Genomic DNA, 11,698 nt, shown 5'->3' with positions numbered 1-11,698 from the left:
AGGCAGACGACGGGTCATTCTAAGGTGCCAATATCAACGGCTATTATTTTCACACGTGTCTGCAATACCCACCTTATCACGGGCCTACCAATTGCATCGTTGGACACTTGGACAAACCTAATTTTCGAGTTTCTAGGTTAAGCCCACCAGATTCCTCTCTCTACTGTTCTAAAATTTCTAATCCCTCCCTCAAGTATTTCCTTAAAAGAAAACCTTGTTTTGTTTTTGAATTTTTATATTTCGTCTTGTTTGTTTGAATGAACTCTCAAATCCCCAAAAAAATTTAAAAGAAAAGAAAATTCCCATCATTTCTTCGAAGGTTGAAACTTTCCTTCACTTTCCTAGTGGAAAATTTTCAACCTTTTTTCAGGGAAAAAAATGAGGTGGGAAAAGGTTCAGTCGTACCCAAAAGAAGTAGGAGGTGTGGGAGAAGCATACACAGGGCCAGGGAAAAGATGGGGACATACATGTAACACCATTAAAGGGGGCCGATTTCTCTATGTTTTTGGTGGTTATGGAAAGGATAATTGCCAAACCAATCAAGTTCACGTCTTTGACACTAGTGAGTGTTTTTTTAAATATAAAAAAATCTGGGGTTTTTTCTTTCTCTTTTAACTTTTTCCCACTTGTGTCATATGCAAATGAACTTTTGAGTTTCAGTGTAGCTTGTTTTTGGTATTTGAGTTATAATTTGGATCTTGAATGTGTTGTATATGTTTTGCCAAGTGATACTTTTGGTGGAAATGTTATTGAACCTTATTTCTCTTATGGTTTTATTGTGCTACAAATCTTTCTTTTAGGGTTTTTGGTGTAAGCAACGATGCTCTGATATGCTTGGTTCAACATTTATTGCTGATAGGAATGATTCCATGCATATGCTACTCAAATGGTTGTCGGGTAGTTTTTTGCATAGACATTTTTTGTGGGTATATCTGGTTCAGCATACTATTTTTCTTGATTCCATTCTGGTTTGGCTTCAAAAAAATTAATGTTTTTGGAACGATTTATCCTATATAACATGCCATTGTACCAGTTAGTTGATTGTATTTATCATACTTGGGTTGTTTTAATATCATTTATGATCCTAGGAGTTCTTTTGGAGGTTCTTTAATTGCTCTTGTAATTCGATATTGCAATTTTGCAGCTAAGCAGACATGGAACCAACTAGCAACAAAAGGCACACCGCCAACGCCAAGAGACAGCCATAGTTCTACCACCGTTGGTGAAAATCTATTTGTTTTCGGTGGTACTGATGGGATGAACCCTCTCAAGGATCTATATATATTAGACACTGGTGAGTTATTCCCGCAATTCGGTTTCCTCACCTCTCCTTACCCGTTTTCCTTTTCAACTCCATGACAAATATCATTTTGCTAACGTGATCTGGTTGGGTAATTCTGCTTTAGTTCCAGTGATAGGAATCAACATATTTTTCCTTTTTAAGTTTGTTGTAGGAATTACTGTTCTATGGAGATAGTCATATACTTGGTGAGACGGTCTTGTAAATTTTTTAGTCTCGTGACTTTGAGGAAATTGTATTCTCAAACGTGCACTCTGAAGCTCTTATATTCATATTACTTGGGTGAATAAAGAACCAAGTTTTGAGTTACGTGTTGTTTTACTCTATAATTAAAAAATAATACTTATATCTGTGGAGAGTAGGGTAGAAATGGAAAGACGTTTAAGGCCAACTACTAGATGGCTATTGAAGTGATCACACGAAATTAAAATTTTCCATTTTTTTTTTGTTATTTTACCTTTGTCCTTTTGTAACGGTCCTGGGTTACGAATCGGTGTGCTGGGTGATTAATGAGAATCTCAGAAGTGATTGCCTTACCTTTATTCTTGGAAAAACCTATAACTTGGTTAGATCAGCTCGTTGAACGGAGACTGAACCTTTCAGCTCATCAAAGGGAGATTAAAACCTCGGGACTCATGAAAAGAGAGATGAAGATCTTTCAGCGATTTTTTTTTTGAAATTCTAACTTGTTTTATTCAATTATCAATTCGCCTCTTATAGAGGGAGGTTACACAATTCAATTGGAAGAGTAATCCTGCTAAGGAAATCCTTTTAAAAATGTAAGAAATACTCATTATTAAAATCTCAATATTTTCCTAATAATAAAAAAAATAATATTCGTTTTCCCAAAAGAAAATATTACTTTCCTAATAATTAAACCTAATAATTAACATAACACTTCCCTTTGGAGTTTTTGCATTGAAATGAAATTAAGTGATTTGTTGTTTATTTTGCCAAACTTCATCCCTTAAAACCATTTGAGGGCACCTTTAATTAATTTTGGAAAATACATTAACTCCTTTCATGCTTATCTTGCAGTTACAGACACTTGGATCTGTCCAAGTGTGAGAGGTGAAGGGCCAGAGGCACGTGAGGGTCACAGTGCTGCTCTCGTTGGTAAACGACTCTTCATATTTGGTGGCTGCGGAAAGTCTTCTGATAACAATGATGAAATATATTACAACGACCTATATATTCTAAATACAGGTAAACATCTTTGAAAATGGTTTATTCTTATCTTCTTATTGCATTGGCTAATGTTGGTTTGATTAATTTGATCCCAATTTCTATGTTACCATGGTGGGGGTAAAGAGGGTGAGGAAAATCTGTAGATTTTTTTTTGAATTCCTTGCGTGCTTCTAAGTATTGAAATTGAATTGTCTTTTATTTGGCTCGAAACACTTGGCTTAAGGGACATTTTTTCCCCTGGCTTTTATACATGTTTTTATTTTTCCGAAACTTTTTGCTTGTAGAGACCTTTGTCTGGAAACGTGTTGCAACATCAGGGAACCCACCATCTGCTCGTGATAGCCATACTTGCTCATCTTGGAAGAATAAAATTATTGTGATTGGTGGTGAAGATGGGCATGATTATTATTTGTCTGATGTTCATATCCTTGACACAGGTTTGATTTTCTTCTTTTCTAAAAGTACATCATTTATGTGTTATTCTATATATATGCTTGCATGTCTTAAGTTTGTTCAGTTGACATCAGACATCTGACTTATTGTACAATTTATATGTTTCATTGCTTTAAAACATGAATCTAAGTTTTATGCCATGCTTTTAATTTTGTTCTTGGAATCTTGTTATATGTCCTAGAGGCTCTTGCATGGAAGGAGCTGAATACCTCAGGCCAAATGTTGACACCTCGTGCTGGCCACTCTACTGTGGCTTTTGGCAAGAACTTATTTGTTTTTGGGGGATTTACGGATGCTCAGAATCTTTATGACGATCTCTACATGCTTGATGTTGGTACGTCTACATAATTGTTAATCATGTGATCTTCAGTTGAATTTTCTATTTCTTGAAATCATCATAGTTAGGTGGCGTTTGGTTCGCATGAATCCCTTGGAATTAGGGAGAATTGGAATCCAATTCCATCACTTTCCCATGTTTGGTTTAAGTTTTCCAAGAGAATTGGAATCCCTCATGGCTTCAACTTTCCATCAAATGAGGGAAAGTGAATTTCATCCATTCTATGATGGAATTCAATTCCCTTGTTGGAGGGAATTGAAATTTGACCATACTACCCTCATCAATCTTTTGATAACTTATTCATATATTGAATAAAAATATTTTTTTATTATTTCGGGTCGGGTTTCCAATTCATATATTCAGGTCGGGTCGGTTTTTTTAAGTGATATTCGGTTCGGGTCGAGTTAGGGTTTAGGGTGAAAAATACCCGATCCGAAAATATATATAATTGTATCTTATATATTTAGGAATAATTATAATAATACCCCTCTATATATGATTTTTTCAATTAAGTCACTGTTTTTATTGAATAAAAATAATTTTTTTATTATTTCGGGTCGGTCGGGTCGGATTTCTAATTCATATATTCGGGTTAGGTCGGGTGAAACTTTATTTTGGTCGGGTTGGGTTCGGGTTTAGGATGAAAAATACTCGACCGACCTGACCCGACCCAAAAAATATATAATTTTATCTTATATAATTAGGAATAATTACAATAATACCCCTCTCTGTATATATATTTTTAATTAAGTCCCTGTTTTTATTGAATAAAAATATTTTTTTTATTATTTCGGGTTGGGTTTCTAATTCATATATTCGGGTCGGGTGAAACTTTATTTTGGTCGGGTCGTGTCTCGGATGGAGGTTTTCTTGTTCTTGGGTCGGGTCGGGTGGACCAAAAACCCGACCTATGGCCATCTCTAATTGGGATGATTTTAACTTATGATGTTTATTAACATGATTTTTATAATTTATTGAAATGAATAATCAATCAATAAAATTAAAATTTATTTTTTTTAAATTTTTATAATATATTGCTACATTTAATTTATAAAACAAACTAAAATTAAGTAAAAAAAATAAGAAAGGCAATCTTGTCATTTTATATTACTGAAATCAAATTCATCTGAAATGTCTGCGAACCAAACAAAATATGGAATTGGATTCTAATTTAATTCCTGCCAACCAAACAGAATATGGAATTGGATTCCAATTCCTGACAGATTCCAATTCCTTCACAGATTTCAATTCCCTCAAAAACATTCCAGCGAACCAAACGTCACCTTAGTGTTTTAGAAACTTGAGGTTCAAAGTGGAGGGAAATGCATTATTTTAGCTATTCATTTGTTCATATTTCTGTCCTTGTGGCCCGAAAGGGTTACTTTCTGATGAAATAATGTTATGCACAAGTTTTGTTAGTTCATATTTTATGTTTCGTACCATTGGCACAGATACTGGCATTTGGACCAAGGTGATAACTATGGGTGATGGTCCTTCTGCTCGATTTTCTGTTGCTGGGGATTGTTTGGATCCCTTGAAGAGTGGTGTTCTCGTGTTTATTGGTGGCTGTGACAAGACTCTTGAGGCACTGGATGACCTGTACTACTTACACACAGGTTTACTGTAAATATACTATTTACCTTGATTTAAAAAAAAATTACATCCTTGGCTGCTTTTTATATGTAATTGATTTGGTTCCTGGAACTCCATAAATCTTTGGTTAACCTTCGGCCAAGTTTCCAATACTGATTATTATGACTCACAGGACTAGTTGTACGGGATGACAGGAGGCTAGAGAAGCTATCCTTGAGAAAGCAGTTGAAGCTTAAGTGTCAAGGACAAAATCTTTGCAATTTTGGACACGATAAAACTCTCCTTAGAATTGAAGTCGGCAATGATGTGAACCAACCCATTCCTTTATCTAGCTCTGGCCAACCGAGTAAGAACTCTTTTACTTGCCTTCTAATTTATTATTATTATTTTATTATTGTAAGTTTAAGTTGGTAAACAGCCGAAAGAGCCTGGTTTCATTATCAGGATTTAGGTTTAGAAAATTGTTATCATTTATGCACTCATGTACTACCCAATTCTGCAGGAAGAGAGAATTTTCCATTAAATGAAGTCTTGCTTCTAGGAAAGAAGACATTTCAAGCTATGGTTACTGAGAGCTTCCCACACGGATATACCATCGAAACTATTATAGATGGGAAGCCTCTTCGAGGAATACTTTTTGCTAACGTGCCTGTACAAGTACCCAATCATAATCTCAGCCGGTAGAAAATTATTGCCGCTTTCTTTCTCCTTTAGCCACTATCGATCATTTTGCAGTATTACTTTAGATAATTCTGGAGTAATTGTCATCAGTCGTTGCATAAATTATATATTGGATACTTTTGGCTTGGCTTATTGTATACTTATTTCAGAAAAAGGGCTTATGTGGAAGTTGGTGATACCGCGTTAAACGGTGATTGCAATAGTAAATCGAGAAGTGTGAGGCAGGATACTGGAAATCATAAACAAGCTGATGTTCATGAGAAGGATTATTTATTGCTTGATACAGAAGTTCCTGCTCCAAGTTCAACGAATTTGGAACAGTCTGATCTATCAACTCACAAGGTTAATACCTTCTTCCTTTATGTCCAGTGTACAAAAACTTGCACAAGAATTTGGCTTTCCTTTAACAAACCAACAACTTGTGGTAAAATCCTGGACTTTCTTTTTCAAGGTTCTTAAGACTGTTTTTCAATTTACTGCCATCAAATTTGTACTTGTCAATCCAGTTTGGCTACTAGGAATCTGGAGTTATTGAATCTGTGGTTTATGCTTTTTTATCCCCTTTCCATTGTCAGTTCTTTCTTTAATATACTCGTGACCGACATTGCTTAAGTAGTTAGGCCTTTTAATAGTCATTGTATTATATGTTCTTTTTGCCATGCAATAATTGATGACTGTTAAGTTCTTGAAGTAGCCATGCTCCTCCAACTCATATCGGATATTGGTATATGGGGATATGATCCTTTAAGGACTCTCCAAATACATGAAAAGTAAAATTTGAAGATACCATTAACACACCAGAGTCCAAGTAACTTAGCTTATAGCTATTTATCATGTGTTTCGGTTTGCCAGTCTGTTTATATCCTGGTGAATATGTAAGTATAATATGAGCCCTTTGTATTTGGAGTACTGGCAGGATCCTGCAAAGCAAGATTTTTCTCCATCAGCAGCTCATCTTAACCTAAACGATGATAAGGCAGGTGATGCACTGAACTCTGGCACTGAAGTTCTGAAAGGGATTGGATCCATGAGTGCTGGTTTCTCTATTAACTCATCACCAAAGGAGGGTATGACTGAATGGAATAATCGTTTAACTTACTACTGATTCTAATGGCACTTTTTTCCCCTTTCCCTTGCTTCTGACATTCATTGTTGCTGGCTTTTAACTTATGATCTAACGCTTCATTTTGCTTGGAATACATGTGTCTGACATTTATTCGGATACGAGTGTAAATATATGATCCTTAAAATATCTTCCAAATATATGAAAGAAAAAGAACTCAAGAAAATTTGAAATACCTGTATAGGACACGTATTCATATCTTCACTCGAGTCCGAGTAATATATAGCCTCAATTGTAGATAATAGATAGATTGGATCATTTAGGCTTTGCTTGATATGAAGGATGGAAATGAGGAAGGGTGGAAAATTTGTTAATCAAATGGTTAAGAATCAAAGTAAGAAACTGATTATGAATCTTAACCATTTGACAAATTTTCCATCATTCTTCATTTCCATCCTTAGGAATAAAAAAGGCCTTAAAGGTTGCTAATTGATGGTAGTAACTTCTCTAAGCAAGTAATAAGCTTTTGCTTGTTCGGAAAGAAAAAAGAAATCGGATTTTCTTTAGAAACCTTTAGTAAACTTCATGTTATAATATTTAGGGTAAAGTATACAAATGGTCTCCCGATATAGGGTGATGTTTTGTTGAGTCTCCCGACTATTAAAAGTTGCAAAATGATCTTTCGACTATAGGATGTTGCTTTGTTGAGTCCATCTACAATTCATATGTACTGTTAAGAAATCGTCGGTCATATGAGCTGGGTGTGAACATGTTGACTGAGATATGATAGTTGTTTGAGATTCTGGGATTATATTTTATCATATCTCAGTCAGCATGTTAACGTCTAGCTCAGATTGCCGTCAACTTTCTAACGAAAAAGGACGAGCTTAGAACATATGAATAGTGGGTGACCATTTTGTAAAATCTAATATTCAAGAGACTTGACAAAACAATGCTTTATAGTCCGAAAGATTATTTTGTAACTTTAAATAGTTAGGGGCCTCAATAAAGAATCATCTTATAGTCAGGGATTATTTGTGTACTTTATCTTAATATTTACAATGATACTAAGTTCATCTACTGATGAATACAAATTCTTGCAATGTTTCTGGCAGATGAGAGGAGACCAGACACCTTGGAGCTCAACAACACTGAGAAATCGATATGACCGGTGAACAATCAATCTTTAACTCCATTATTGACAACTCAACATAACGAAACACATAAACCATGTGTATATTTGTTGCTTGAAGGAGGTTATTGATGCATGTTGTGTTACTGATATATGATACTGAATCTGCTTAGTTTCTAGCAAGTAATCAGCCCTCAGTTTCAGTCTTCTTTTTCACAGTCTAACAACTAATTCGTACCTTTGGATCCATGCTGTAGTTTTGTTTAGAACTGGTGATGTCATGATTATCTTCGGATTGAAAGGATTTGTGAAGAACGCATCCCAGTCCCAACATACAGTGCGGGGGAATGCCGGTTCTAATCGGAGAACTGTGCATTTCCGGGTTTTGATATATGTAACATTTTTTGGCATTATAAATATATACTGATCTCCCCCGAGCTTTGCATATATGATCATGATTTACTCTGGGATGATGCTGGATCTCAGTTTATGGTAATCCAATGGTCTCCCCCCTTGGGTTTGGTGTAAAATGTTTGAGCAGATTGAAGTGAAAGCATTTTGCTTCTACTTGTCTATTAGTGATGAAGAGACCTGCAATGACGGAACTTGGTAATAAAATTTGGGGTCAATTTATAACTTTAAAAACAAGTTTGAATTAAAATTTTCAAAAAATTTTAAGAATTAATATCACTTTTTTTTAAAATTTTTTTGGAGGTTTAATGAGATTTTTTAAAAAGTTTAGAGGTTTAATGAGAAAATTTTAAAAATTATAGGATGGTTTTAGTTAAGAATATTAAAAAAAAATTATAACTTGATATAAATTTTTAAAATTTCAGTGGACGTTAAATTATTTTCAATAAAAGTTTAAGAGTTTAAAACTGAATTTTCCAAATTTTTAGGGGTCATAACCTCCACATGTATCCACTTAATTCCGTCCCAGGTATCCTGCTACTTCATAGGGGAATGTCTCAGGAACGTTGGGTTAATATACGGTATTATCGAATAAATTAAAAGATATTTAATAAATTTGGTTTAGCGCTACCGGAAATGTTGATTAATAATAATGTAGTAGGTCTGAAGAAATATTAAAAAATTGAGTTTAACAACTGAATTTTCCAAATTTTTAGGGGTCAAACTCCACATGTATCCACTTAATTCCGTCCCAGGTATCCTGCTACTTCATGTCGGTATACGGTATCGAATAAATTAAAAGATATTTAAATTTGGTAGCGTACCGGAAATGTTGATTAATAATAATGTAGTAGGTCTGAAGAAATATTAAAAAATTGTACAACCGACAAACTTAACTTGTCGGTTCGTGTCGATCCAAATTAAAAATGTATTGATCCACAACGATATAACAGATAAAACTATGACAAAACCAGTATTGAAATGATAAAATCGGTAAAGCGGTACCAAATATATTTAAAGTGTCGGTACTTTAATATAATGATTGACACTTCGTTAATTTAAAAGAAAAGCAGTTTTAGCGCCTATAAAGTGTCGATACTTTCAAAAAATATATCGATCAACAATGATATAACATGTAAAAATATGATAAAACTGGTATCAAAATGATGAAACCGGTAAAACGCTACCGGATATATTGAAAATGTCGAAACTTTATATAAGGATCGACACTTTGTGAATTTAAAAGAGAAGTAGTTTTAGAGCCTATAAAGTGTCGATACTTTAAAAAAATATCGAAAATAACGAATAAAGGTGATATATAAAAATGTATCAAAATGATAAAACCGGTAAAATGATACTGGATATATTAAAAGTGTCAATACTTTCGTAAGTACGTGTAATAAATTATCGATACTTTCAAAGAAATATGTAATAATCCTTTCGAAAGTATCGACACCTGACATATAAGTATCGACACTTTTAGAATTTAAAAGAGAAGAAGTTATAGCGCCAATAAAGTGTCGATATTTTATAAAAATGTATCGATCCATAACAATATAACAGGTAAAAATATGACAAAACCGGTCTCGAAATGACAAAACAGGTAAAGAGCTACCAGATATGTTGAAAGTATCGATAATTTATTATAAATATCGACACTTTTGGAATTTAAAAGAGAAGAAGTTATAGCGCCAATAAAGTGTCGATACTTTATAAAAATGTATCGATCCATAACAATATAACAGGTAAAAATATGACAAAACCGGTCTCGAAATGACAAAACAGGTAAAGCGCTACTGGTTATGTTGAAAGTGTCGATAATTTATTAAAAGTATCGACTTTTGAAATTAATAAGAGAAGAAGTTATAGCGTCAATAACGTGTCGATACTTTATAAAAATGTATCGATCCATAACAATATAACATGTAAAAATATGACAAAACCGGTCTCGAAATGACAAAACAGGTAAAGCGCTACCAGTTATGTTGAAAGTGTCGATAATTTATTATAAGTATCGACACTTTTGGAATTTAAAAGAAAAGAAGTTATAGTGCCAATAAAGTGTCTATATTTTATAAAAATGTATCGGTCCATAACAATATAACAGGTAAAAATATGACAAAACCGGTCTCGAAATGAAAAAACAGGTAAAGCGCTACCAGATATGTTGAAAGTGTCGATAATTTATTATAAGTATCGACACTTTTAGAATTTAAAAGAGAAGAAGTTATAGCGCCAATAAAATGTCGATACTTTATAAAAATGTATCGATCCATAACAATATAACATGTAAAAATATGACAACCGGTCTCGAAATGACAAAACAGGTAAAGCGCTGCCGGTTATGTTGAAAGTTTCGATAATTTATTATACGTATCGACACTTTTAGAATTTAAAAGAGAAGAGTTATAACGTCAATAAAGTGTCGATACTTTATAAAAATGTATCGATCCATAACAATATAACATGTAAAAATATGATAAAACCGGTCTCAAAATGACAAAACAGGTAAAGCGCTACTGGTTATGTTGAAAGTGTCGATAATTTATTATAAGTATCGACTTTTGGAATTAATAAGAGAAGAAGTTATAGCGCCAATAACGTGTCGATACTTTATAAAAATGTATCGATCCATAACAATATAACATGTAAAAATATGACAAAACCGATCTCGAAATGACAAAACAGGTAAAACGCTACCGGTTATGTTGAAAGTGTCGATAATTTATTATAAGTATCGACACTTTTGGAATTTAAAAGAGAAGAAGTTATAGTGCCAATAAAGTGTCGATACGTTATAAAAATGTATCGATCCATAACAATATAACATGTAATAATATGACAAAATCGGTCTCGAAATGACAAAACAGGTAAAGCGCTACCGGATATGTTGAAAGTATCGATAATTTATTATAAGTATCGACACTTTTAGAATTTAAAAGAGAAGAAGTTATAGCGCCAATAAAATGTCGATACTTTATAAAAATATATCGATCCATAACAATATAACATGTAAAAATATGACAACCGGTCTCGAAATGACAAAACAGGTAAAGCGCTACCGGTTATGTTGAAAGTGTCGATAATTTATTATACGTATCGACACTTTTAGAATTTAAAAGAGAATAGTTATAACGCCAATAAAGTGTCGATACTTTATAAAAATGTATCGATCCATAACAATATAACATGTAAAAATATGACAAAACCGGTCTCAAAATGAAAAAACAGGTAAAGCGCTACCGGTTATGTTGAAAGTGTCGATAATTTATTATAAGTATCGACTTTTGGAATTAATAAGAGAAGAAGTTATAGCGCCAATAACGTGTCGATACTTTATAAAAATGTATCAATCCATAACAATATAACATGTAAAAAATATGACAAAACCGGTCTCGAAATGACAAAACATGTAAAGCGCTACCGGTTATGTTGAAAGTGTCGATAATTTATTATAAGTATCGACGCTTTTGGAATTTAAAAGAGAAGAAGTTTTAGTGCCAATAAAGTGTCGATACTTTATAAAAATGTATCGATCCA

The 11,698-nt window shown here is 33.5% G+C and overlaps 1 protein-coding gene across 1 annotated transcript; it reads left to right on the top strand.

Moving 5' to 3' along the window:
* The first annotated feature begins 242 nt into the window (after positions 1–242).
* LOC120115801 (kelch domain-containing protein 3-like) lies at positions 243–8,166 on the top strand. The gene is made up of 11 exons (XM_039136403.1): positions 243–562; positions 1,145–1,294; positions 2,339–2,506; positions 2,773–2,925; positions 3,123–3,275; positions 4,730–4,894; positions 5,044–5,217; positions 5,374–5,551; positions 5,702–5,894; positions 6,469–6,619; positions 7,731–8,166. The coding sequence occupies exons 1-11, from the start codon at positions 379–381 to the stop codon at positions 7,781–7,783; spliced, it is 1,722 nt and encodes a 573-aa protein (XP_038992334.1). The 5' UTR covers positions 243–378; the 3' UTR covers positions 7,784–8,166.
* The last annotated feature ends 3,532 nt before the right edge of the window (positions 8,167–11,698 follow it).

The sequence above is a fragment of the Hibiscus syriacus genome, unplaced genomic scaffold (assembly GCF_006381635.1).
Source record: "Hibiscus syriacus cultivar Baekdansim isolate YM2019G1 unplaced genomic scaffold, ASM638163v2 tig00110272_pilon, whole genome shotgun sequence".
Classification (NCBI taxonomy): domain Eukaryota; kingdom Viridiplantae; phylum Streptophyta; class Magnoliopsida; order Malvales; family Malvaceae; genus Hibiscus; species Hibiscus syriacus.
Note: the sequence above shows the minus strand (reverse complement) of the source record. Positions and strands in the feature narration are given on the sequence as shown.